This window comes from Panicum virgatum, chromosome 5K (genome assembly GCF_016808335.1).
Source record: "Panicum virgatum strain AP13 chromosome 5K, P.virgatum_v5, whole genome shotgun sequence".
Classification (NCBI taxonomy): Eukaryota; Viridiplantae; Streptophyta; class Magnoliopsida; order Poales; family Poaceae; genus Panicum; species Panicum virgatum.
Window position 1 is genome coordinate 22,823,292 of NC_053140.1, and position 27,170 is coordinate 22,850,461.

The window sequence follows — 27,170 nt, forward strand, 5'->3', positions numbered from 1 at the left end:
GTACAATAAATACATGAAGTTGTACATCACATATATTCTTAGAATTTCTAGATATAACCAATACATTTTCTACAATATTTCATCACACATGAAAGCTTTGTAAAAATATCCATAAAAATATAATTTGTAAAATTTTCCATGGAATTTTTTACAGTGATCTACAATTTTCTATTATTTTTCTATAATTTTTCATCATCTTCTCCAATTTTTTATAATTTTTCACCGTTTTACATCTAATATCTCCTTATATTTCCCTGCAATTTCCTCCTATTTTCTACAAGTTCCTATCATACTTAAAAATGAAAATAAGAAAATGACGTCAGCACATAGGGTGTGATGTAAGCCCCGTGTGACCCTTTACTGAATCATATTTTTTTTTAAAAAAACAGCAATTGTTTCAAATGAAAAAAAATCCAAAACAAAATGGTAGGATTAATCCAACCTTCCGTTCGCCCAACGGAACAAACAACAGAGTCGTCCGAAACCTTCCCCAAAGTTTTCGAATTCCAATTAACGGTCGGCGGTGTCGTCCTGGCGGTGCGGTCGCGGCGAGATGGAGACCTACACCTCCTCCTCCTCCTCCGGAGGCGGCGGTGCCGGCGCCGGCGCCGAGCAGCGGGGTTTAGGGCTTGTGGAAGTGCAAGCAGCGGCGGCGGCGCTGCGGCGATCTGAGGTGTTCCACGTCGTGAAGGAGCTCGTCGGCTTCGTCCTCTACATGCACCACCAGATCCCCTCGTAATCCCCAATCTATCCCTCTATTTCTCTTGTTCAATGCTGGGATTTGGTAGGATCTGTGGCGGATATAGCGGGTTCCCGTGTAAATTGTTTGCTCTGGGTCAAATCGAGCGATTGTCGCAGTTTAGATTGCTTTTTCGTTGCATAACAGGTCGAGGGGGCTTTGAATTTGGTTGATTTGGATTGGATTGAACCTACCCTTATGGCTGCCTAGAGCTACCTTCGTGCCTGTGGTTGTAATTTGGGTTTTGGATTAGCTTGCTTTTGTGATGGATCAGTTCACGCCCTAATTATGCTATGAAGCAATTTTCCAGTGTGCGGAATGGCAACTTAGTAAGGGTTTGGATCGACTGGCTGTAGTGGATTGGATCATTACATGGGTTTGAACTACCTCAGGAAATCTCAGATAATTATCTGTGATTTATTGGACGAGTCATTGGGTGGTTACATAACTGGAGTTTTGTTTGCTCATTTAGCCAGTCATTTCTATACAATTTTGTGATAAAGCTTGATTTCAGATGTACTATCAGTTTTTGCACCCTTTTTAACTCAATGTTTCTTGATATTGTCTTATCCTTGCTGCTGAGGTTTTGAATCTACTTATGGATCTATGCGTTGCTTCCTACTTTCAGTTTTTTAACCTTATTATGGATCTATCCGTTACTTCCTAGTCTCAGTTTTTGCTTTGTGCAATTTTTTTTCCACTATTGTCATTACCATCATTTGTGCTGTTTCTTCATCTTGTCTTTTGATCCTAAGCCTAAGATGTATTCATTTTGTTCTCTTTGGATAAATTTATGTCTGGACATAGTTTGCAGTTTGCTAAAGACTGTAGGTTGAGTTTTGTTCCCTTTTTTATTTTTCATGTTCCATTAGTATCACAGTGTGCTCATATGCAGATTAAAATTGCTTGTGATAATCACAAGAAAACATGGTCCAAATAGTTAGAGACTAATCTATTTGTTAATTAGGTTCTTGATGAAGTATGTACTCTGACACCGTTAAGTAGCATCACACTCAACAACCCGCAACAAGAATCTATGAATAGCACACTCAAGGAAAAACAATGTACATGTGGAGCTTGCAGTTTTGATATATAGTCTGATTAGTATTTGATATGTCTTTGTGTTTTTACTATCCAAACACACAACAGATGTTCCCTACATCTGTATGCCTGGTCATTAGCAGTTCTTGTTTCATGGGGGCATTGTCCCAACAATTTGAGAAGTGATTGAAGTCATTGTTCAAGATTGTGCATTTGTCTGGGGCTACTGTGTTGATCACAAAGGAAGCCTTATTTTGCACTGGTGCAGGGGATCTCATGAAAGAATGTTGCTGAGTGTTTTTTTTAAGATATCCATGCACAACAGTTGAAGAACATAATAGTGTTTTTTTAGTAAACTAGGGTAGGATGGTTATTTATGCTGCTATGTAATCATCAAATGAATTTGGAGTGTATATTAAATTTTCTCATTTTCAGGGTTTTGCAGAGTCTTGAAAATGAATTTGCGAGTTTAAAGGAGGAAATGGTAATTTCAGCATTCTGTAAATACTTTTCTACTGCCTTCTATTTTGGAAAGGAACCAATTTGTGAACTGTGGCCATTTCTAGACAGAAATGACATTACAACCAGCAGAACTCAAACCATCTGATCAGAGAAAGTACAATACACGAAAAAGGGAGGTTAGACGTAGAATAAAGAAGCACGAGAAATTGATGAATGGCATCTCTACCTTACTGTGTGCTCTTCAGCAAGCACTTGATGAAGTTTCTAGCATTGAAGGAGTTGTTCTTATCCTTGGAGGAAGCCTTGTACGACCCTTATTTGTGTATGACATTACAATTTCTCATGGTATGTTTGATTCAGGAAGTGCCAAAGATCAAGCTCTAACCAAGTTAGCTCAATCTGTTTCTCGGAAGGTGAGCTACTATTGCACCAACATTTTCCCCTAAATGTAGAATGACTGTTTATTTATGATCTGTTCTTAGTTAAGCATTGAAGTACTATCCACTTAAGATCTCAATATTGGTACATTATCCATGGTGAAATCCAAAACATGATGCCTTTTGTCTCTAGTTGAACTTAAACAACAATGTTTGCAAATTTTTGTTATCTTCGTGTTGGATTTTCAATTTTCTGTTTGTCATATGGCTAAGAAGTTGAACCTTCTCATGTTTATTACCACATTTCCAGGCATGAATATATGCACTGGTTTATAAAGAGTTCTTATATCATGAGCATCTATTTTAAATTTCTCATCTTCCAATGATAACACAGTTCCATATTTCTAGGCTATCCGTGCTCTTGTATCATGTGGAGCAGGAAGTTTGTCCTACACAGGTATTCTGTCTTTTGTTTTACAATATATATTTGGCTGAGGTGAGAATCCACTTTAATTTCATTTAGTTGTATTCTCTTCAAGGGCCTAGCAAGTTGTTTTTGCTGGTAAGATGTCCCAGTACGTTGAACTTACCACTGGATTTCCTGCCAAAGCGTGAGTTTCGTTACAGCAAGAAGGTACTGCTCTTTTGTCAGGGTTAATTTACTTAACTCATTTGTGTTTATCAGCCTTCCTTTGGAACATAGCAATTCCCCAAGATTAATTCCCTGAGCCTAAACTTTTCACCTCAGGTTATACCTCTTCAAATGCATATAAAGTGCAGTAGAGCAGGCTGTCAATGGAATAACCAGCATCATATTTCAATTGCTAATGCTTCATGTTCCACTTCAGAATCTTCTCCTTCAGATGCTATCTGGTATTTCTTTTTCATTTGTGATATCATCTTGCCATTGATTCAGTTGTGGGATTCTCGTCCCTTTTACAGTGTTGTATGTAATGCCTTCTTGTAGTACATCAGGCTGTTTCCTGGGCTATGCAATACAGAGTATTTTTGAGGCTGCATTGTGAAACACTGAAACTGCAAATTTGTGCCATGGATAAACAGTGTTTTGCTGTCGAATTCTTTGATCAGTCATCTATATGGGCCTCGTTGCTTGCATAGTTACTTCTATTGTTTCAGTGGTTCTGGATCAGGAAAACCACATTTCTCAAGGCTTATTAACCCCTGTTACAGATTACTGATCATATACTTGTTCTAGCTACAATGAACCTCTTTTGTTCTGACCATGGTCAAACCTTCTAATGAATTCATGTTGTCCTTACAGGTTCCAGTGCAAGCATACAATAAGAGGTTTGCCAGGCAAGGCATCACTAGAAGGGTGATCTGGCTTCAAGATATCAAAGTAAACCAAACTTACCCTTGTTGTTGTAATGAGTGATATAACATATGTACAGTAGTCGATGCTTATCATCCTATCACCTTAGCTAATCAGTAGCAGTGGTTGTCCTCCATCGTTCCGAGTAATCCGGGATGGAGCTTGCTGTCGTGATGTTCTAGACGTTGTGTTCGTGGCCGTTGGATTGTTATGGCTGGGAGGTCGATGGGTTATCTGTTGTCGTAGTGTTCAATGAAAATGCACTAGGGTTTCTGATTGTGCACTAGTTGCATAGCACAAGGGTTTCTTGATTCCCACTAGTCCTTGGCCTGGCTGAGTTAAATTTTAGTGGTTCACACTTGGACGATGATTTTTTTATTGCTTGTGGGTCCATCGCTTGCTGAAGCATGATTTTCTTCTTATAGTAGTTTAACAAGCTCACGCCCCTCGCGCTATGCTTGGCAGGTCAAGTTTGGTTGATGTCGCTCCTATCCTTAGGCTATCTCCAACACCTCATGCAAAGGGAGACCCAAACCCAAAATAGGTAATGCACAGTGTAAATTGGTGAAGAAAACCGGCTCCAACAGAAGATGCAAAGTGAGTAGGCATTTTGGGTAGGAGACCAACAGAGGCATATTTGCGTCGTCTTTCTCCGAGATGCAAATCTAGTGGTGGGGTCGAGGTGGAGCTTGGGTTTGGTAGCTCGGACTCTGTTGGAGAAGGGCGAGTTTTGGTTGGGTACCCATTTACTGTAGGTGACATATACCAGCGAATAGATTTTGGGTTTGGGTTGTCTCTGTTGAAGATTACAGCCGACGGCATTCTTAATGGAATTGCTTTCCATTAAAAAAAGAAAAAAAGGAACACAGTCAAACCCATCATCAATCAGATATTTGGACATCGAATTCCTTGGAATTTAAAAAGGGAGTGTCTACATTTTGGCTGATCCAAGTCGAGTTCTAAGGGCACTCCCAATGGGATATTAATTATAGTTTCTATCTCTCTTAAATACATTGACAGCTCACCATTTTGCTGATGTGGCAAGAGAATTAATGAAGAGAGAGAGAGTGCAAAAGAGAGAAACCGTTTCTTACTCACGGAACCGTGTCTTCGCTTTCTTACTCACGGAACCGTGTCTTCGCTAGAATCGAGATGGGAAGAAACTAGCTATTTCGTGTTGGGGAGACTTCACTGGTTTCCACCGCCTTCCCCTTGGATCCACTGTTCCGGCGACACCCGCCGCGCCAAATCCGCCCCTGCTAAGCCGCGCGCATGCCCGACTCGGTGACTCCTATTGCCGCGCAGATCCTCCCTTCAGCGCACATGAGCCCGCCGCTGCCGCCGTGCCAAAACCATCCCTGCGAGAGCCCGTGTGCGTGCCCGCCGCCGTGCCAAACCTCCCTTCACTGGCTTCTAGCGCAAGCGCGCCTGCAGTGGCGCAGCTTGCGGCCACGCGAAATCCTTCCCTTCCCTTGCTCTCGTGCGAGCGCGCCCGCAGCCTGCCGCCGCGCCAAAGCCTGCCTGCCGCCGCCGCCCGCAGCCTGATGGCTTCTGGAGCACATGCCGTGCAGTATACAAGATATAATATGGATATCAGCTACATGCATGTGAGATGATAGATGATGCCATCTTTTTGTTTATCAACTCTATGTGCTACCTTTTATCTTTATTTCTGAACTGCTATTGCTAATATATGGTTCTAGAAACATATTTGTGGGTACCTACTAGTTATGAACTGGTATTATTGATATGTATTGTATGTGACTGAGATGGATTGATGTAAACGTATAGTATGTGCAGATCTTGTAGGCCACTGTGTTACATGCACATCTTATTCATATCTTTTTTGTGGTGTATTTAATTTGCCCATTATAAAGATACTGTTGTAGAAATTATGGGTTGGGGGAGATAGTTTCTTAGGATCATTAATTGTGCTATAGTTTCTTAGGATCATTAATTGTGCTATCTCTCTCTTGGAAACTGTACATGGAAATTGCCCATTGGGACTGGCCTAATTGAATGAACGAACGGAATCTGGTCGAGCCGTTCTTTAGAATAAATGCTAGTGTGAACGTGTTGGGCCAGGAGGCGTTGGTCCAAGAGCCCGAATACTCGAGTGATTGGTCCCGGCCGGGCTTAAATGTAAAACGATAGAGGGAGGAGGGGTCCTGTTCCCTGAGATCCGAAGCATCACATAAGGAGTGGGTTAACGAGCGACCTATCATGCGATAGGTCAGCGTGCGACACCCCCTTTCCACCAGCGTGTGAAAAAGATATTTTCTTTTCTAGTTCACCATCCCCACATACCCGCCCCGCCGCCGCAACCCCTGGCCCGCGTGCTGGAGGAGGGAGGTGCGCGCCAAGCCCGCCGCATCGGCACTTGGTCCCGCCGACGCGCACGAGAGGGCGGAGCCCCGACCGGCGCATCCCATCAGGGACTGCCGACACTCGCGGGAGGGCAGGGCCGCGCGTAGCAGCCACGACCGCCGTAGGACTCGGTATCTGCATCCTTCTCCTTCCCCCGATCTGCAACTCCTTCCTTGCCGGTTTGCAACTCCTTTTCGTGCTCTTTCCTTCCCATCCGCTCGATCTAATCCCTCCAAATCTGCGCAAATCTTCCCTATGCTAATCGAATTGGATGTAATTTATCTCTTCATGCCGAAAAAACTGCTAGCAAACTTGTGTGGATTCCAAAGAAATTTTGTGTTCTTGTTGTCGCATGGCGCTATTGCATTAAATAAAAAATCTGCTACAAACCTTGTATGAAGTGCTACGAAAAATTTGCATCTGTGTATAGATTATTGTTCTGAGGTGGCAACTTGTGTTCATTATTGTGGCACCTTGTGTTCATTATTGTGGCAATTTATATACATTATGAGTTTCCTCATACTGCAATTTATCTACATTTTAAGTTTTCTTGGGTGACAACTTGTATTATGCTATTTAGTTGTGTTCATTATTGAAGCAAAAATTGTGTAGCCCCCCAGAATCTTTATATTTTATTGTAACCTATATACATTATGAGTTTTCTTGTATGACAACTTATACTTAATATTTATGTTTTGTAGGTTCAATATGTCTTTTAGTGGGCCTTTTGATTAGAATTCTGCACCACTACAAGAGCATGATTTCCTTGCAGCCCCTTCGAATCTTAAGTTGCAGCAAGTTCCTGATGCAGCTTTGCCTCCGATGCGTGCTGCAGGTGGTGGTGCACATGTGCTGCTGTCATGTCGAAAAAATAAATATAAGTTGTTGCTGATCCAACATAATTTGCCAAAAAGCACAAAAATCCAAGTTCCTAGTGGACCCAAAAAATACAAAATTGTTGTTGGACCGATAAAAATTGTATGTTTACCTTGCTTTCCATCATCTCTGTTGTTGCCATCATCCTTTGATGCTTTGTCATCATCCTTCGATGTTTTATCATCATCCTTTGCACCTTTTATCATCATCCTTGGGTTGCGTGCTAGGTGGTGTACCTTCAGATTTATCACCAGTCTGATCTTTATGTGATGATGCTAGAGCAGATCCTTTAAAAAAAATATATAACATAAGTTGCTGCTATCTCCAAAGAGAAGATGCTACTGAACCAATATAAGTTGTTGCATGCCTTTAATACAAGTTGCATATCTGATTGTTTGCTGGTTGGTTCAGCTTTGTTGATATTCTTTTGGTTGTTAGCCTCATCATCTGAATCGCCATCGTTGTAATCATCTTTCTTGATTTGTTTATCAACAGCCTCATCTTTACATGATGCTTCGGGAGAAGATCCTACAAAAAAAATCAAATAAGGGTGCAAAAGTTAAGCTATGTTTGTTATCATTTGAGTAATCCATAATCATGATAGGTCTGCCATATGTATGTCTATTGATCCGGTGCTCTAGTACTCAGTTGACCTATCAAAATTTTTATTAGGGAAAGAAGATACCGTGGCATCTGCAAGTTTTGATGACAGCCCAAGGAACCTACTAAAAAGGTCATTTTCTTTTAGAGCAGAGGTATATTTCACTTCTATGTACAAAAAGCCAGTATGTGTTCCATAAGTAAATATATTTATGTCTAATTTATTTTGTGGGCATAACATTGTATATAGAAAGCACCAAATCAATCAAATGCTTTCTAAAAAGCGTGTAAAGATTTAATTTTGTTAAAGCTTATATTGATCAGAAGAATAATTCTCTTTTAACTTTTTTTCAGGATGTTCACATTGTTCTAGGTGATGATCACAAGAAGAAGGCCAATACTAGGAGTAACATCTTGTCATTTCTCAAGAAAATTAGGTCAGCGCGCGACACCCCCCTTTCCACCAGCACGTGAAAATTATTTTCATTGATCTTGCTACCAATATACAAGTTTTGATCCAACATATCATGTCAACATGTTATCTTGATTGTCTTGCGCTGACCTGTCCTCTATGTCATCACCTTGCTTGTTTGCTTTATCTTCGTCTTGAAATCTAACCCTCTTGCTTTGCACTATCAAAGAAAAAGAAATGTTTCTGTTAGAAAAACAAATTACCAGAAACATATGAGATGCTACTAGGCACTACCTTTCTTCTCAGTAGCTTTTGGGTCAATTTATGATGCAGTGATATCATCTCCATCACTGTCTTCGTCTCCCCCCGTATCGCAAGAATTGAAGTTGGCATAATCTTGTAAGCTTTCTTCATCGCTGTGGGACTCTTCTTTGTCACTCCTAATCTCGCCGAGTGATTGTTCCAGAATGTTGTGTTTCCTTTTACTCCTAAGCTCCCGAGTGCCTTTAGAAGTACTGAGGTCTGTTGGACCTCCTTCTCTACCTGGATAGCCCATTGGTGCTGATTCATCATGTGCTTCCTGTTGTTGTTCACCTTGGCACAACTTTTGTGTTAGGTTGAAGAAAGCTTGATTGATGGCCATGTGCTGATTCATCATGTGCTTCCTGTTGTTGTTCACCTTGGCACAACTTTTGTGTTAGGTTGAAGAAAGCTTGATTGATGGCCATGCTGAACTCACTCAGTGCGCTTTTGAGAACCTCCCAATTCTGTAGGAAAAAATTGCAAAAACATACGGCAGTGAGAAACATAAGGCAGTTAGATCATAAATAGAAAAATTGCAGAGAAATGATGCGTGATGATAGAAAAAAAAGGATGTACGGCAGAAACATACAACTATGACAGATTTCGGCATGTTTGAATCAATGAATTGATGAATCTTTTCTAGTGGGATCATCATTGCGCATGAATGTTATGTCTTTAGCTATACAAAAAAGGAGAAAAGTATGCATGAGTTACTTCCAGAAAGTTGTATGACTCTGTACATATATGTGAAAAAGTTGTATAACTTCTCATGTATAACTCTGTACATATGTGTCCAACACATGTATAACTTGCTACTTCCACATATGAGATATTTACAAGTTGCTAATTCCACATATGCAGAAAGTTGAAGAAAAAAAAAGTATTCATGCATCTATCTTACTTGCAGTTTGCCGAACTAAGTCTCGGATACCTTATCCATGAGGCAGACTTTAGAGACAAGTTGCCCCGTCCACGCAGCGGCTCTTACTTCTAAGTCTTTGTTGACAATATCACCAACATCAAGTGAATCTAGATACAGTATCTGCAGCACAAAAGAATATATTGAACACAAAAAATGGGATAAAAGGATAGTCAGGTCTTGAGAAAAAAAGGGAAACTGAAAAAGGGACAAGACAAGGTGCTACAAGTCTAGTGTCCATACAGTAAGAAAGAAGAGGCACCCGGACACAAACTTTCGCTTCCCAGCCTTAAATTTTGCAATTTCTTTAATGAGCATGTCCACTACAAGTTTGCACCAGTTGTATCCTTTAATATCTTCGGTGATTGCAATGGAATGGAAAGCCCTCACACACAACTTTGGGCTTGATGTTGGGCACAAGAGGGTGCTAATTGCAAACATGAGCCAAACCTTTAACCATTTGTCATCTGTTGAGTTCTTTCCCTCACTAGACAACCATTTTTCAACTTCTACAAATGTTGGTGCCTTATGATCATTTTCGTGGCCGAATACTTGATAGAACTCGGTGAATGTATCAGCATAACTCTTCTTTTCATAAACGATGGAGTCCGGGCCCACTGGTAACCCAAGCACTCGTTTATTAACAGCTTGATCATCCACCTTTATTGTCCCCCTATATGGAATCACCAACTCAGACTTGTTGATGTCGAAATTGTTAACTAGCCAAGTTGACAACTTTTTGGGAACAGTGTTGCACTTGATTTCAAGGAGTCCCTCAAACCCAACACTTGTAATTCGCTGTTTATGATTACCCTTGAGATTTTCATTGATATTGCTCAGTCTTTTCGCTGATCCTTTTTCCTTGGTCGGAGGCGGCAGCGAGGAGAAGCAGCTTAATCAATGAAAATCTCAAGGGTAATCAGAAATAGCGAATTGCAAGTGTTAAGTTTGAGGGACTCCTTGAAATAAAGTGCAACAATGTTCACGAGAAGTTGTCAACTTGGCTAGTTAACAATTTCGACATCAACAAGTCTGAGTTGGTAATGCCATATAGGGGGACAATAAAGGTGGACGATCAAGTTGTTAAACGAGTGCTCGGGTTACCAATGGGCCCGGACTCCATTGTTTATGAAAAGAAGAGTTATGCTGAAACATTCACTGAGTTCTTTCAAGTATGGTTGTCTGGAGAGGGAAAGAACTCAACAGATGACAAATGGTTGAAGGTTTGGCTCATGTTTGCAATTTGCACCCTCTTGTGCCCAACATCAAGCCCAAAGTTGTGTGTGAGGACTTTCCATTCCATTGAAATCACCGAAGATATTAAAGGATACAACTGGTGCAAACTTGTAGTGGACAGGCTCATTAAAGAATTTGCAAAATTTAAGGCTGGGAAGCGAAAGTTTGTGTCCGGGTGCCTCTTCTTTCTTACTGTATGGACACTAGACTTGTAGCACCTTGTCTTCTCCCTTTTTCAGTTTCCCTTTTTTTCTCAAGACTTGACTATCATTTTATCTCATTTGTTTGTGTTCAATATGCTCTTTTGTGCTGCAGATACTGTATCTAGATTCACTTGATGTTGGTGATATTGTCAACAAAGACTTGGAAGTAAGAGCCGCTGCGTGGACGGGGCAACTTGTCTCTAAAGTTTGCCTCATGGATAGGGTATCCGAGACTCAGTTTGGCAAACTGCAAGTAAGATTGATGCACGTATACTTTTTTTTTCCTTCAACTTTCTGCATATGTGGAATTAGAACCTTGTAAATATCTCATATGTGGAAGTAGCAAGTTATACATGTGTTGGATACATGTGTACAGAGTTATACATGCGAAGTTACACAACTTTTTCACATATATGTACTGAGTTATACAACTTTCTGGCAGTAACCCTTTTTTATTCACTCATGCATACTTTTCTCCTTTTTTTGTATAGTTAAAGCCATAACATTCATGCGCAATGATGATCCCACCAGAAAGGATTCATCAATTCATTGATTCAAACATGCCGAAATCTGTCATAGTTGTATGTTTCTGCTCTCCATCCTTTTTTTCTATCATCACGCATGATTTCTCCACAATTTTTCTATTTATGATCTAACTGCCTTATGTTTCTCGCTGTCGTATGTTTCTGCAATTTTTTCCTGCAAAATCGGGTGGTTCTCGAAAGCGCGCTGAGTGAGTTCAGCATGGCCATCAATTAAGCTTTCTTCAACCTAACACAAAAGTTGTGCCAAGGTGAACAACAATAAGAAGCACATGATGAATCAGCACCAATGGGCTGTCCAAGTAGAGAAGGAGGTCCAACAGACCCCAGTACTTCTAAAGGCACTCGGGAGCTTAGAAGTAAAAGGACACACGTCATTCTGGAAGAATCACTCTGCAAGATTAGGATTGATGAAGAAGAGTCCAGCAGCAATGAAGAAAGCTTACAAGATTATGCCAACTTCGACTCTTGCGATACGGCGGAAGACGAAGACAATGATGGAGATGGAGATGATATCAGTGCATCATAAATTGACCCAAGAGCTACTAAGAAGGAAGGTTGTGCCTAGTACCATCTCATATGTTTCTTGTAATTTGTTTTTCTAACATAAACATTTTTTCTTTGATAGCACAAAGCAAGAGGGTTAGATTTCAAGACGAAGATAAAGCAAACAAGCAAGGTGATGACATAGAGGACAGGTCAGCGCAAGGCAATCAAGGTAACATGTTGACATGATATGTTGGATCAAAACTTGTATATTGGTAGCAAAATCAATGGAAATCATTTTCACGCGCTGGTGGAAAGGGGGGTGTCGCGCGCTGACCTAGTTTTCTTGAGAAATGACAAGATGTTACTCCTAATATTGGCCGTCTTCTTGTGATCATCACCTAGAACAATGTGAACATCCTGAAAAAAAGTTAAAAGAAAATTAAATCTTTACACGCTTTTCAGAAAGAATTTGATTGATTTGGTGCTGTCTATATATAATGTTATGCCCACAAAATATATTAGACAAAATTATATTTAATTATGGAATAGATACCGGCTTTCTGTACATAGAAGTGAAATATACCTCTGCTCTAAAAGAAAATGACCTTCTTATTAGGTTCCTTGGGCTGTCATCAAAATTTGCAGATGTCACGATATCTTCTTTCCCTAATAAAATTTTTGATAGGTCAACTGAGTTCTAGAGCACCAATCAATAGACATACATAGCAGACCTATCATGATTATGGATTACTCAAATGATAACAAACATAGCTTAACTTATGCACCCTTATTTGATTTTTTTTGTAGGATCTGCTCCCAGAGCATCATGTAAAGATGAGGCTGGTGATAAACAAAGTAAGAAAGATGATCACAACGATGGCGGTTCAAATGATGCGGCCAACAACCAAAAGAAGATCAACAAAGCTGAACCAACCAGCAAACAATCAGGTATGCAACTTGTACTAAAGTCCTGCAACAACTTATATTGGTTCAGTAGCATCTTCTCTTTAGAGACAACAACAACTTATGTTATATGTTTTTTTAAACGATCTGCTCTAGCATCATCACATAAAGATCAGACTGGTGATAAATCTGAAGGTACATCACCTTGCACGCTACAAAAGGATGATGATAAAGGTGCAAAGAATGATGATAAAGCATCCAAGGATGATGACAAAGCATCAAAGGATGATGGCAACAACAGAGATGATGGAAAGCAAGGTAAACATACAATTTTTATCGGTCCAGCAGCAATTTTGTATTTTTTTGGGTCCACTAGGAACTTGGATTTTTGTGGTTTTTGGCAAATTATGTTGGATCAGCAGCAACTTATATTTGTTTTTTCGACATGACAGCAGCAACTTGTGTTGAAGGCCCGCAGCAAGTAGTAACTTATGATTGACCACAACTTATCTTTTTTTTTGACAGATTTTGCTGAAGCATTATCACCTAAAGATGAGGCCGGTGACAAATCTCAAGCCACACCGACCAGCACACAATTCGGGACACAATCCTGCTTTGAGTTTGGTGGACTGTCACCGATAACACCGGCAAATAATAAGTACGGACTCTCGGGAGGTATGACACTCTTGGATTTAATGGCCACACCGCCCAAACGGAAAGGATTGTTGTTCGAAGTGCTTGAAGTTCCTTACGTGTCATTCGCACCCACTGAGAAGAAAGTGTTCAATGATATTGTTGAAAATGAACATAAAGGGGCGCAAGACATGGTTGCAATGTCCGATGAGTTGAATTCCGAGCTAAAAGATCTAGCAAAAAAGTATGAGGACAAGCTTCTGGAAGAATTGCTGAAACCCCACCTGAGGACCAGCTCCTGAATTGCTGAAACCCCCGAGAACAAAGAGAAAGGCGGAGAGGTCAGATGTAGTGTCAAGGAAAACGCCTACTAGCAGAGGCGGGAGAGGCCTGCCACTGTTGGCGCCCAAATCCAATACGACAGAGGAGCAAGCTGAGGGAAAGGTAGAGCTACTTCCTAATGCAGCAGCATCAAAGCAAGCACAAGTACAACTAGAAGAAGCAGCGACCAAAGTGTATGTGAGGAAGTTTCCAGAAAAAACGGATACCATCCTACAAGCGGAGGTAGCAACTTATGTATGCAAATGTGCGCCGTATCACTTTTATTTTTGTAATCCAGCAACTTATACCGATCCTTGTTTTTCTTTTCGTTACACAGACCGCACCCAAAACACTTGGTGATGGCCGCACGGAAGCTCTGCATAAAGCAGCAGTAGAAAAAGTAATAGTAATCCATGTTTTTATTTTCTTCTCATTTTTCAATCCTTACATATGCATAAAGCATGCAAGTGTTGGTAATGATCTGTGTTTTGACAGCAGGGTGTTGACAACTTGATGGAGAGCAAAGGCTTCAAGGATGCACCCGATGCTCTAAGCTTCTCACTGGGTTTAACAAATGATGAGGATTCTCAAGAAATGGACAAGGGTCATCTTGCAACAGAAGATGAACTGTACAATGTCATATGCAGACACAACAGGCTTGAAGAGGGGTATGAGAATATACCTTGATCTTATCCCCCCTCTTTTGTTTTTCTGCCCATCAGTCATGGAGAAATTTGTGGACAAAACTTTTTTTTGGCAGCACAATATTCTTCGAATCCAAAGACATAACACTTTCAGCACATGAGGTAGCAACGAGCATGGTTATGGAGAGATCACTAGGCACCTACGCCAGTAGTGCATAACTCTCATGAAAATGAGAGGCAAGCCATTTTCGTGAGAGGCGAGCAATTTTTATGAGGAAATAACAACCCTCACGAGATAGTATCATAAGCTCCTATTTAATGCTGGATTTAAAGATAAAAAATAGGAGCTTATGACATTGGAACCAAGGTCTCATGTTTAGACACAAATAACTTACTACTACACCATGCATCCAATCGTGACACGATCCTATAATAAAATCTTTTAGAATATAAAAAGGATTGTAATGCAATGAGTGCTTCTTCTCTGTCTTTTTAATCTGCAATTTCTTGGATTGTTTTCATATGAGACATTCAAATATTCAAGTTTCACTTGAATTATAAGAAGAGTCTTATAAGAACTATATGAGACGTATCCTTATGTGAACAATATATATAGTCCAAATTTAATAAAACTATTTAATTTTTTATGGAAAGGTTATTGAACAAAAATATTCTATCATGTCAATTTTTAGAATTTTTTTATTAAATATAGATATTATTGTAATTATTTATGTGGTAATTTGGACAAAGAAGTTTGAATTATACCTAGAAGAAAATTTATTTTTTCATCTATCTCCAAGATATAGGCTATAATGGTATATATGAGTCTAAACATAACTTTTTGTATGGCTTTAGATGCACACCTAGTTCAATTTTGAATTTAATTTCAATAAGCATGTAGAAATAATATATAGAAATTAGTAAATAAGTTTCAAACTTTTTGAAACTTTTGCAAAATATATTAGTGGATATGAGATAATTATTTTTATATGTTACTTCACAATGGTGCAATAAATAGAAAAGAAAAAAGAAAAAAATATCAGAGGAGGAATGGAATCAGGCCCATTTAAAACTCAAATGGCCCAACTATTTCAGACCGTTCATCGTCGATCCGATGGCTCTGAACGCACCCTATAGGTATAAAATCTCGCTCACCCCAAACCCTAACACCTCTCCTCCTCCCCTGATCAGCCGCCTCCAGCTCCCTCCTCCCCACCTTATCCTCTCTGTTTCCTACCCACCAGAGACAAGATCCAGGCCGCGGCTCTTGCTCCCGGCCTCCCGCGCTGCACCTGCCAGTCCGGCGTGGGGATGCGGCGCCGAGGAGCGGCCCAGGAGCGCGGCACCGAGCGGGGCAGGGAGCAAGAGCGCGCGCGCGGCCGGTGCCGGCAGTAGGAGCCGGTGCGCGACGCCGCAATGCTGAGTTTACGGCTAACCGTAAGTTTCGAAACTTACGGTCGACCCCAACATCGCGCACTGCCCCCTTTCTTCTCCAGAGAAATTTTCCCCTTTCTTTGTCTCTTTTTTTTCTCTGCCCCCAACCTTACTCTGCTCGCTCCATCGCAGCGAGCCGCGCGGCGCGGCAGCTCCGGCGGCGGAGCTGCCCGCGGAGGCCGCCGAGGACTCCACGTTCGTGGAGGCGTGGAAGAAGGTCGCCCCCAACCTCGAGCTCCCCAAGACGCCCATCTCCCTGATGCAGCCGCGCCCTCCCACGCCGGCCACCATCCCCACCAAACTCACCGTCAACTTCGTCCTCCCCTACAAGTCCGAGATCGCCAATAAGGAGGTATTGCCGTCCGCAGCCCCCGCCCACTCCGCCATTTCTGGTCCCAGATCTGTGTGTTTAGGCGTTTCTAGGGTTTGCTCTGGCGGCGGGGAGGCGGCGGGGCGGGCTGGCGGCGGCGGGCAGGCGTGGTGCGGCGGCTCCGGCGGCGGCGGGGCGCGGCGCGAGGCGCGGAGCGCCGGCAGGGTGCGGCGGCGCTCGCCACCAGCGCCACCCCCTGCCAGATCTAGTTTTTTTTCTTTTGCATACAAATTTTTTTTGGATGTACATTTTTTGTTTCTTTCATTTGATAAATTTCTCTCTATCAAAATTTTTCTAGTAAATGTTTTTATCGCACCAATTTGTTCTTTGAAATTTTTTCTGCCCACCAAATTTTCACTTGAAAATTTTTTTGGCTCATAAAAAAATGTCTGAATTTATTTTTCTCAGAAAACGACAAAAAAGTTTCTAAAAACAGAAAAAAATGTTGTCGGAAAATCGACCGTACGGGAGCCTCCCGTACGGTTGACCGTAAATTAGCGTGACCCGCGCGACGCGGGCACGCGAGGACGAGTGGTAGCAGTGCCAAGCGGCGGCCTTCGTGCGTGCGCAGTATGCAGCCAGCCAGGGAGGCACTCGTCAGTATCCACGCAGTCATCAGCCAGTTCGCTCTCTCAATCTCTCCCGTCTTGATTTCGATCTTCCCTCTCCTCCAGTGGTTGTGCAGGGAGCTGCAGCACGAGCTGCTCGAGGCCTCGAGCCAGATGCGGTAGCTGCGGTGACACGGAGGCTATGCCGGAGACGAGCCTGTCGCGGCAGCGGCGGCATCACAGACGGCAGCTACAGCACCAGACGCATGGAAGATGCTCCGAGTCTATCTTATCCCCAGGTTAGTCAGAGCAACTAGATGGCAAATATCTATGGCTGGGCAAAAAACCCGAGCCCGAGCCCGAAAACCCCGAGCCCGAAAAACCCGAACCCTAATACGGGTTCCAGCCCACGGTAACCGAAATTAATATGGGTAGTTCGGGTTTTGGGCCACGGTACCCGATTTACCCGAAAAATTGGTCAGCCCATTAGCCCAAGTAAATTGCAGCCCAGCCCACCACCAACACCAAGCGCCCACCGTCCAAGCCTAACCCTAAACCCACCCCCAGACCCCCAACCCCGCGCCGCGCCATCCCAATCCCAACCCCGTGCTGCGCCGCCGCCCCCCACGCTAGCCCCAGCCGCCCACCGCGACACGCCTGCGCGAGCGACCGAGCGAGCGGCCGAGCGAGTGCGCCTCGCGCGGGCATCGCCAGGCGGTCGGGGTGCCATCTCTGCCCAAGAACCGCGGCACGGGTGCGAGCAAGCAGCGGCCCGAGCGGTTGGCGAAACAGAGCAAGCTGAGCACGCATGGGTGGCGATGAGCAGAGGAAGCAGCACAACGGATTGAATTGAGCATGACATGGACCATGGCGAGCTTGCGGTAGGCGCTGCGCAGCTCGGCGTCGGAGCAATCAAGCAATCGCTAGCCACGCCCAGCGGTGACGGTGAGGGCTATTTGGGAGGAGGGCATCGCGTGGAGGCACGGGCTCGATGCAAACCAGACGCGGCTCGGGGCGCAGATCGAGGTGGACACGGCGACGGCTCACGACTCCCTCGGCTTGGCGTGGGACCCGACCTCCCGGCAGCGGCTTCCTGGCGCAGGCGCAGGTGCGTCTCCGGGCCGGCGGCGCGCTGACCCGGCTGCGAGGAGGCGGCGCGCGGGACCTTAGGTAATTCAGGTAAAATCCGAACCCGAACCCGAATTTTCGGGTACCTGAATTTTCGGGTTTTTCTTTTTCCCAACTGATTTCGGGTATCATTTTTAGAAACCCGAAATTCCTAAAACCCGAACTACCCGACCCGAAAATTTCGGGTAACCCGAATGCCCAGCCATACAAATATCCCAGTTCTATATTGTTAGATTTATGCATCGAAATTGGATCTGGTGTGAGATTTGTTTCCCCTATCGTGCGTTTAGGTTTTGGATTGTTGGATTGCTGGATTGCATTCTGATTTTGGTCTGGTGGTGCAGGGCGCTACATTTGGAGGCCCTGATGGACGGCAGCAAGTTGATTCCAGGAAATTAGTGGCCTTACAGCCGTTTGTAGAAGTTCGTGATGCCCTGAGATGTATGTGATGCTGCGTTGTGTGGGATATATTTGTGTATGCGATGCTACTGATAGTACATCGATGGGCATTTTTTTATTGATGTAACATGGACCCTCATGATATAACATGAATTCAAGAGAATTGAATTTATTTTCTTGTGACACAAACCTATGAATCTGACACCATTTTCGTGGAGGCACGGACACATGAAAAATGAAATTTCCCCTTTGGCTTGGCAGTTTTTCATGAGGGTATAGGTCTACACGAAAAACATTTGTGGCGGTTTTTTCATGACGGTTCGCTCTCATGAAAACGACCATGAAGACCTGGTGGCATAATTATTTTCGTGAAGGTCGTGACCCCGAATTCCCGTCATAAAAATAGATCCTGACGGTTCACTCTCATGAAAATGGTATTTTTGTGGTGTCATATTTGTGAGAGGATTTTCGTGAGAGTTACACGTCACGGAATATTTTCGTGACAGTTTTAGCTATTTTCGTGAGTATTTTTAGCTCTCATGAAATCTCTGTTTTCTGGTAGTGTTTAATTTATATTTTTTATTGATCTTTTATGGCTATATACATGCTAAGCTTTATTTCATATGGCACACACATGTGTAATATTGTTCTTCATTGCTAAACAAATTTCATGTTTTTTTTATTATGGCTATAACATTCATGCATGCATACAATGTATTCATTTTTCAATTATCTACATATATCCATAATAGAAAATGCACGAGGATCAATCGTTTCATATAATATTACTGGAAAAACTATTGTAATGCAACCACACCACTACTTCTACATTCAACATTTGCTTTTAGAAATCAATTTAAGAATTTCCATGAGAGATATCACCTAGATTTAATGATAATGAAACTACATGCAACTTGCATTGAAGAATTTCCACGCTAGTTTGGATGCATCCCTGAGCAAAAATTCCTAGACTGGTGACTTGCCCAGATGTTTCCTGGACATCATTTGGTTGGAGTCCTGGGCATTTTTGCGTGGGCAGACTTGCCTGCGTCATTTGCCTGGCGCCAGCCGAAGGAAATCGGTCGCCTCGGCTGCGCCGAAGTTGCCTGGCTTAACCACCGTTATTCACTTCACCCCTCCGTGCTTTCTCTTTCCTCTACACAACGCTGGTTGGCTCATATATTTTTTACTCAGGCTGGTACCCAGGGCATCAACCAAACAACATAACATATGCCTCGTCTGCCTAACCAGGCATTTTTGCATCTTGCGACAGGAAGTTTGCAGGCAGGCAAATATCCCAGGCAAGTAGCCCAGGGCTGCATCCAAACCGACCCTAACTCCGGTAGTGCCTCCATGGCTCCATCATAGGGCCCATGTGGAGATTACCGTGCTATGCACGAGGGGTTCTTCAATTAATCGTGCAATTTTTTTTATAACCTTATCACCATCTCCTATAGGCTATTTGCCCTCCATGCTATATGTTTGTACTACATTCGAGCTCCATCTGCCTGCTGGTACAAATGTAATTTACAATTTGAAAGTTGTTGATATTCACGTTTTAAAAGAAAACACAAGCAAATGTTGAACCGGTACATTCAATATTTCGAAACAATATATCCAACATTTTAGATAAACTAAATAAACTTCTTGTTGGAAAAATTGAAATAATATAACTAAGATATCGAAACAGCGTCTCTCTCGCGTGTTGAACTAGTATATTCAGAATGTTAACACCTAAAAAACAAAAAAAAATCATAAGCTATTCATCCTTCTGAAAAAATAACATATCGAAGGTTTGTCAGCCTTGTTTAGATCAGTTCTAGGTTCGAGAGCCTGTAACAATCTCGGTGTGGTTCTCTCCGGGAGGTTTTGTTCCAATATAATAACATTGCTTTCCATTATTAAAAAACAAAAGCATTTATCTAGATTTTGTGCGTTCGAGCCGAATGGCCATGCCTTCCTCATCCAAGCCCATCCGGATATAGACCGTCAGGCCTGGCCCAGTTCCGAATTTCAAGTTAAAGCCCACTAGCGGAGTACCTCTAGTCTAGAACTAGAAGCACCAGCAGTCCAGCACACTCGGCTCCTCCCTCCATCCCTCCCCACGCGCCGCCGCCGCCGCCTCCTCCGACCCGGCCCCTTCTAGGAGCCTCCGCAGCGAGCGCCGGCCATGGCGCTCGCCTTCGACGAGTTCGGGCGCCCCTTCATCATCCTCCGGGAGCAGGAGAAGAAGACGCGCCTGCGCGGCCTCGACGCGCAGAAGGCCAACATCGCCGCCGGCAAGGCCGTCGCGCGGATCCTCCGCACCTCGCTCGGCCCGAAGGGCATGGACAAGATGCTCCAGTCCCCCGACGGCGACGTCACCATCAGTAATTCAGTATGCATCTGCTTCGCTGCCTTTTCCCTGTGTGTGTATAGTTTGCTCCTTGTTCAGCCGGGGGCTGTGTTTTGGGGGCTAGGGTTTTTGAGCGCTGCATGTGGGTCTTGAGATCTAGGTTTAGTCAAGGGGTGTCTAGTTTGTTGGCGACTCGCCATTTCATGTAGTGATTCATGATCCCGTTCTAGTGTCGGCCGAGGTTTACAAGCTGCCGCCCCAAGCTCTCTGAGCCCCTACAGTTTAAGATCTGTGCAGTGGACCAATTCGGATAGGATGTGTTGATTTGGACTTTGGAGATCTAGTTTTTTCTGCTTACTGAAAGTGCTACCTCACTGCTCACTGTTTCGGACTCCGGAGTTGTACTATAAACAAGCTGTCTATTGGTTCACCGCTTCTTCTGTTACTTTGTTTACTGACAGTGCTGACTTGTGTAACTGCCAGCAAATGACGGGGCGACGATCCTGGAGCAGATGGATGTTGACAACCAGATCGCAAAGCTGATGGTGGAGCTGTCCCGCAGCCAGGACTATGAGATCGGGTATGGTACCACTGGGGTGGTGGTCATGGCAGGGGCTCTCCTGGAGCAGGCCGAGAAGCTTCTGGAACGTGGCATTCACCCCATTAGGGTGGCTGAAGGCTATGAGATGGCATCAAGGATAGCTTTTGATCACCTAGAACGTATCTCCCAGAAGTTTGAGTTCAGTGGAGACAATATTGAGCCCCTCGTTCAGACCTGCATGACAACTCTGTCGTCAAAGATGTAAGTCATAACGAATCTAGGACAGCTTGTTCAATTAGTCAGCTTTATGATTATGAGCTAATTGATTTCATTTATGTCGTTGTGGGTAGTGTTTGTATGGGTAATAGGTTCTTAGAGGAGTATAGATGAATTTTCTTTTGTCTGTGTTGCTGTTGCGCTACTTCTCTTTTGTAAATAGAAACATCTTTGTTAGCCAATTATTGTTTGCTGTGAGACTTGTTGGGATTTCCCCCTTTTATCTGAGCTGGTTAACATCTGATCTATAGCTAAACGCCCTTCGACCCTGGCCCCTTAATTTTTATGGCTTTCCTTCTATAAGTGAATGCAGAACCTTTTCTTCTTTTTACAACATTACATCGATGTAGTCCTGCGCCTATTTTGAAGTTTTTGCACCTCCTGTTTTTCTACCAGAAAAATATTTTCTACTGAACAAAATCATATTGTCTGATGTCTCCATTGTTCTTTTTTTCTACAGCGTTAACCGTTGCAAGAGGGCACTTGCAGAGATTGCTGTTAAAGCAGTCCTTGCGGTTGCTGATCTGGAGAGGAAGGATGTTAACTTGGACTTAATTAAAGTAGAAGGCAAGGTTGGTGGTAAGCTGGAGGACACTGAGCTCATATATGGAATTGTTGTTGACAAAGATATGAGCTACCCACAAATGCCAAAGAGAATTGAAGATGCTAAGATTGCCATCCTGACATGCCCATTCGAGCCTCTGAAGCCTAAGACAAAGCATAAGGTTGACATTGACACTGTAGAGAAATTCCAGACGCTGCGTGAGCAAGAGCAGAAGTACTTTGATGAAATGGTTCAGAAGTGCAAGGTAAATACAAAAATATTTTTAGCAGTACAGAATATCAATGCTGCTAATACCTGAGTGATAATGTTTTGTGCTTAACTATCATATTTTTTCTGGACACGATGTTCCTATGTTTTTATCTTGCTTAGTTTTCATTATTGCTTATGGATTTGTAGCAAGTGCCATACTGAATTTTGGAAACAAATCCTCTTCCAATTTATCAATTATATGTATCTGACATATTCGCTTCATGTGATGTTTTTGCTTTGCTCAATAATTACCCAAATACTATTTTCTGTAGGATGTTGGTGCAACCCTGGTTATTTGTCAATGGGGCTTTGATGATGAAGCCAATCATTTGTTGATGCACAGAAATCTGCCAGCTGTCAGATGGGTTGGTGGTGTTGAATTGGAATTGATTGCCATTGCTACAGGTCAATATGCCCCCTTATCTCATTTTTAGGTGACTATGAATGGCTTGTGAAGAGAGTACCTAACATAACTGACTGCAGGAGGACGGATTGTTCCGAGATTCCAAGAGTTAAGTTCTGAAAAGCTTGGGAAGGTACTATTCTTCTGTATTATTTTCAGTCATAAGGAATTTGCATGGGTTGATGACGTGGTGCTTAATTATTCTTTTTTAGTGTCCTAATTTACATGAACATGGAAGTAGCTAGCACTAGAAATCATTCACGGACTTGGTGCTTTGTTTTTTTATATTAAAAAAAGCACCTGCTTGAATCTTGGTTGTTCCTGGCTAGAAGTATAATGAAAAAATTATTAGTTTGACAGAAAGATCCATTTGTATTCTTAGCATGCAAGTAAGCTGAATTTTTTCTATTTAACTTTCGTCAATCCCCAGGTGCTGATTTTGGACTTATGGTGCTAACTATCAACCCATTCTTGGTAGATTAGTGCACACCATTAGAAAGGCCTGTGCATAGAAAATACTATGTAGTCAGCTTTATTGTGTTGCAAGTTGCAAGTAGCTTCCTGTGATGTTTTTACTTGCTATTGTCTACAGGCTGGATTAGTCAGGGAGAAGTCATTCGGTACAACCAAGGACCGGATGCTTTACATCGAGAAGTGTGCCAATTCCAGAGCTGTAACTATTTTCATTCGTGGTGGTATGTTCTGATGCATTATCGTTTTTGTTCATTCATATTAACTTGTGCAATCAAGTACATTTTGTGCAGTGAACCTTTGACAATCATTTGTTGGAGGGCAACAAACTTAAAACAATATGCTTCAGACAATCATTTGTTGGAGGACAACAAACCTAACTATGCTTGTTGTTAGATTACATCTTGAATCGTTCATTTCAATTTATCATATATGCTGAAGACAATTTCCTGCTTTGAGTTTCTGATGTAAAACTAACTGCCGCCATGCAGGAAACAAAATGATGATTGAGGAGACCAAGCGTAGTCTTCATGACGCGCTTTGTGTGGCGAGGAATCTGATCCGTAATAACTCAATTGTTTATGGTGGCGGCTCAGCAGAGATATCTTGTTCAATTGCTGTTGAAACTGCTGCGGATCGGCACCCTGGAGTCGAGCAGGTATTTGTTGACTTTTGAGCTTCTGTTTGAAAAAAGGATGAAATTTGTACCTTCTCATTCTGTGTCTGTTTTTTTTTTCGCAGTACGCTATCAGGTCATTCGCTGATGTGTTAGATGCTGTTCCGCTAGCCTTGGCTGAAAACAGCGGTTTGCCACCAATTGATACCCTAACTGCGGTAAAAGCTCAACAAGTTAAGGTATTGGACTTTGTATACCCAATTACCCATTCCTTTAAAATTGACTCTAGATCTACTTGTTAGAGATCATGCTGAGCTCTCGGGCTTGTGATTAAAATTCATGTCACTACCAATAAGCAACAAGGACATGTATACAGTCTGGCTACATGTTACTGTCGTTGTTGCAGCACTTGATTTATTGTGATCTTAAGCTTATTGTAGTGCCGCCAAATGGTTATCTTACAGTTTCCTTGTAAATTATCAATTTGGATCTCCAGTGACCTCTGACATGATTATTAAACACCTTTGCAGGAGAGCAACCCGCACTGTGGTATAGACTGCAATGATGTTGGCACCAATGACATGAAAGAACAAAACGCCTTCGAGACCCTGATTGGCAAGCAGCAACAGATCTTGCTTGCCACTCAGGTGGTGAAGATGATCCTCAAGATCGATGACGTGATCTCGCCATCCGATTACTGATGAAGACTGAGAAAATGGACCTGCTACTATGGATGACAGCCAGTGTTGTAAGCAGCATTGCTGATGTGTTGATTGGTGTACTCTTTTATTCTGGCTTTGCTCGCTAGCTGCTAGCTGCATCCGATGAGCTGCCTACCTGTTTTTTGTGTCGCTTGCGGAATTGTTTCTATTGCCCGATAGCATCGAAGATACATTTGAAATTAGCGTAGACGCTTGGTTAAAAAACCATTTTGTGCTGTATTTCACCTCAGATGGTTGCAGTGTTGTTACTTTGTTTCTGTTTGTACTGTTTGGAAGTGTTGACCTATTCATGTTACTGGAAACTGAGCCTGTGCTCACGGCAACTGCTCGATGGCGATGACGATAGTTTTGCTCTTAAGGCAATCTGCTATGGTATAATCCAGAAGCACAAAGCGCCGAGTATTTCAGGTCTCTGAATTATGGGCTCCTCTTCCGTCTCCTTTGGAGGCCAATCCCTGGTGCTGCAGAAACATGTGGATGTTGAAACTAACATCAGATTGGTTGAAGAATGGTTTTGCTGTAATAACCAATTTTTTCTCATCAATCACAATGATGCAGAGAGTCTGTATGTATGGTTTAAACTACATTTTTTTATGTGGTTAAACTTTTTAAAACTTCGATTGCTCGTTTTATTCAAAAAAGCTTTTTGTAAACAATAAACGCTTAAATTAAACTTAATGATAGAACATATAACAAAAGTAGTGAAAACATACAATTTTTTTTTTGAATAAAACGGGTGATTGAAGTTCTAAAAAAAGTCAACCGGATCTCTCTCTCACACACGATGTCTTCGAGGTTGCACTTGTATGCAATTGAGTGCGTCCTAGTGAGATGAGATAACAGAGTCTAGTGGGATGAGATAACAGAGTCAATTCAAGTTAGTCGGATGTGGGCCGATAAAGGATAATGAAATGCACAATAACAAACTCTCCCTCTGAAAAAAGCCTCTCCATCCAAATAAGAGAAAAAAGGGAGAAAAATTCTAAACCAGGATCTTATTGTCAAAATTAATAGATACACCCTCTATCTCAGAATTATTGTCCAAAAAGCATTATCTAGACTTAACAAAAAAAAAATGGGACGTAGGGAGGAGTACTCCATCCAATTTTCAAATAAACAGCATCACAAGCATTATCTTTACCATGACAGTAGTAAACATGTTGAAATATACCAAATGTAGAAAACTACTACTCCTTCCGTCCCAAATTGTAAGTTATTTGATTTTTTTTTGCATAGCTTGTCTTATTCGAAATTTTTCATAATTATTATTTATTTTCATTGTGATTTAGTTTAGCATGTGATATACTTTAACTATGAATTGAAAGGTTCTATATTATCATAAATATTTTGAATAAGACGAGCCGTGCAAAAAAAAAAGTCAAACGACTTACAATTTGGGACGGAAGGAGTACCATATTCTAAAAATATGAAAATAAGGTTTGAATCACATATCCATGACAAGCGGGCCATGACCAAACAGAAATATTCAAACTAAAACTAATCGCCTTGACTTGTGGGCCGACTCGTCGTACCTCTCCCTGACCCTTATCCCCACTGCTCTGCTTCACTCTCTCCTTCATCCCCTCTCCGGCACCACAATCCTGCCATCCCTCGGGTCGGGTGCCTCCTCGGCGATGGCGAGCTAGGCGTAGGACGAGAGCGGCCACGTTGCGGCGTCGGTCCTAGCCGAGCTATCCCTAACCACAAAAGCCTTTCCATGGCGCTCGCAGTGCGCCGGCGGCCCTCCTACCTCACTCTCGAATCTAAGCCATGCCTTCTCATGGGCCCGACGGCCTACACCGCCTCCCCTTGCCCCGGGTCTTCTCTCTTCTCCAACCCCCGAATCAGTGGCGGAGCCAAGGGGGTCAGCAGGGGCCATGGCCACCCCCAGGGCTTGGAGCACAAAGTTTGTATATATGTATTGATCTTTTCTTTGCCTAATTAATCACTCCATTGCATGGTAATTTAGGTCACAAAGGCTGTTGTAACACGACACTTCAAGCCCAAAAGGGGCAAATAGGTTAAATAATTGCCGTATGACCCACTAACCCTACGTTCTGCAATATCACAAGTAGTAACGTAGAATTCCCATTGCAAAAATAATGCCTAATCCTATCACAGAGCAGTACAAAAATTAAACATTTTCACCATTATTTTTACTAATAAATTTCTTGTTAGATTTCAAATATTGATGCAAAATTAATGGTTTTTTTGCTATAATACAAACATACAATTGATGGCTATAACTATTAAAATTTCTAAATTACTATGTATATCGGGGTTGTTTGGCCCTCCTTGTATATTTTTCTGGCTCCGCCACTACCCCGAATGCCGCCGCCGCCGCCGCTTCATCTCCGGCGGGGACCGGGGGTGGCGTCAGCCGCCGGTCGGTACGGCGACCGCGTGAACCCGTCACAGGATAGGCGCCGCGCCACGCTGCCGCAAGAAAAGCGCGGCGGTTCGGATTCCTCCCAACTCCCAGAAGGAAGCGGCACTGGAAGGCGAGGGAGTTCCCGGTGGCCACCTGTAAGCATCTAGGCCCTTAAGGTATGTTTCGGTGATTAATGGCAACCATTATTGTGACTAATGAGTTTGTGTAGCTTAATGAAATGTTATCGCTCATTGGATCATATGTTAAAGAGGCCCCTCAATTTCATTATTCAAAAAGGCGATCTTGGTATTCAACTCAAGTATATAACAAGACTAAGGATCT

The 27,170-nt window shown here is 42.6% G+C and overlaps 2 protein-coding genes across 15 annotated transcripts; both read left to right on the plus strand.

The window, feature by feature from the left end:
- The first annotated feature begins 450 nt into the window (after positions 1-450).
- LOC120709458 lies at positions 451-18,468 on the plus strand. 13 transcript variants are annotated; one of them, XR_005689668.1, is made up of 18 exons: positions 451-735; positions 2,216-2,264; positions 2,347-2,655; positions 3,028-3,076; positions 3,159-3,253; positions 3,368-3,492; positions 3,902-3,979; positions 7,021-7,154; positions 7,691-7,950; positions 8,150-8,232; positions 12,039-12,128; positions 12,707-12,847; positions 12,959-13,120; positions 13,328-13,999; positions 14,094-14,156; positions 14,255-14,424; positions 16,879-17,051; positions 18,225-18,468. XR_005689668.1 is itself a non-coding variant. In XM_039995090.1 (8 exons), the coding sequence occupies exons 1-7, from the start codon at positions 554-556 to the stop codon at positions 3,957-3,959; spliced, it is 867 nt and encodes a 288-aa protein (XP_039851024.1). In that variant the 5' UTR covers positions 451-553; the 3' UTR covers positions 3,960-3,979; positions 7,021-7,321. The 13 variants fall into 13 exon arrangements, 3 of the variants coding, with proteins under 3 accessions (XP_039851024.1, XP_039851023.1, XP_039851022.1); XR_005689669.1 differs by lacking the exon at positions 16,879-17,051; XR_005689670.1 differs by lacking the exons at positions 16,879-17,051; positions 18,225-18,468 and adding an exon at positions 14,517-14,790.
- A 1,886-nt stretch (positions 18,469-20,354) lies between these two features.
- On the plus strand, positions 20,355-24,760 carry LOC120709459 (T-complex protein 1 subunit epsilon-like). Of its 2 annotated transcripts, none has more exons than XM_039995091.1 (9): positions 20,355-20,648; positions 21,098-21,416; positions 21,892-22,240; positions 22,518-22,650; positions 22,729-22,781; positions 23,241-23,343; positions 23,611-23,777; positions 23,861-23,974; positions 24,266-24,760. In XM_039995091.1, exons 1-9 carry the CDS (start codon positions 20,450-20,452, stop codon positions 24,434-24,436), a joined length of 1,608 nt encoding a protein of 535 aa, XP_039851025.1. In that variant the 5' UTR covers positions 20,355-20,449; the 3' UTR covers positions 24,437-24,760. The 2 variants fall into 2 exon arrangements, with proteins under 2 accessions (XP_039851025.1, XP_039851026.1); XM_039995092.1 differs by having other exon boundaries at positions 20,518-20,656.
- The last annotated feature ends 2,410 nt before the right edge of the window (positions 24,761-27,170 follow it).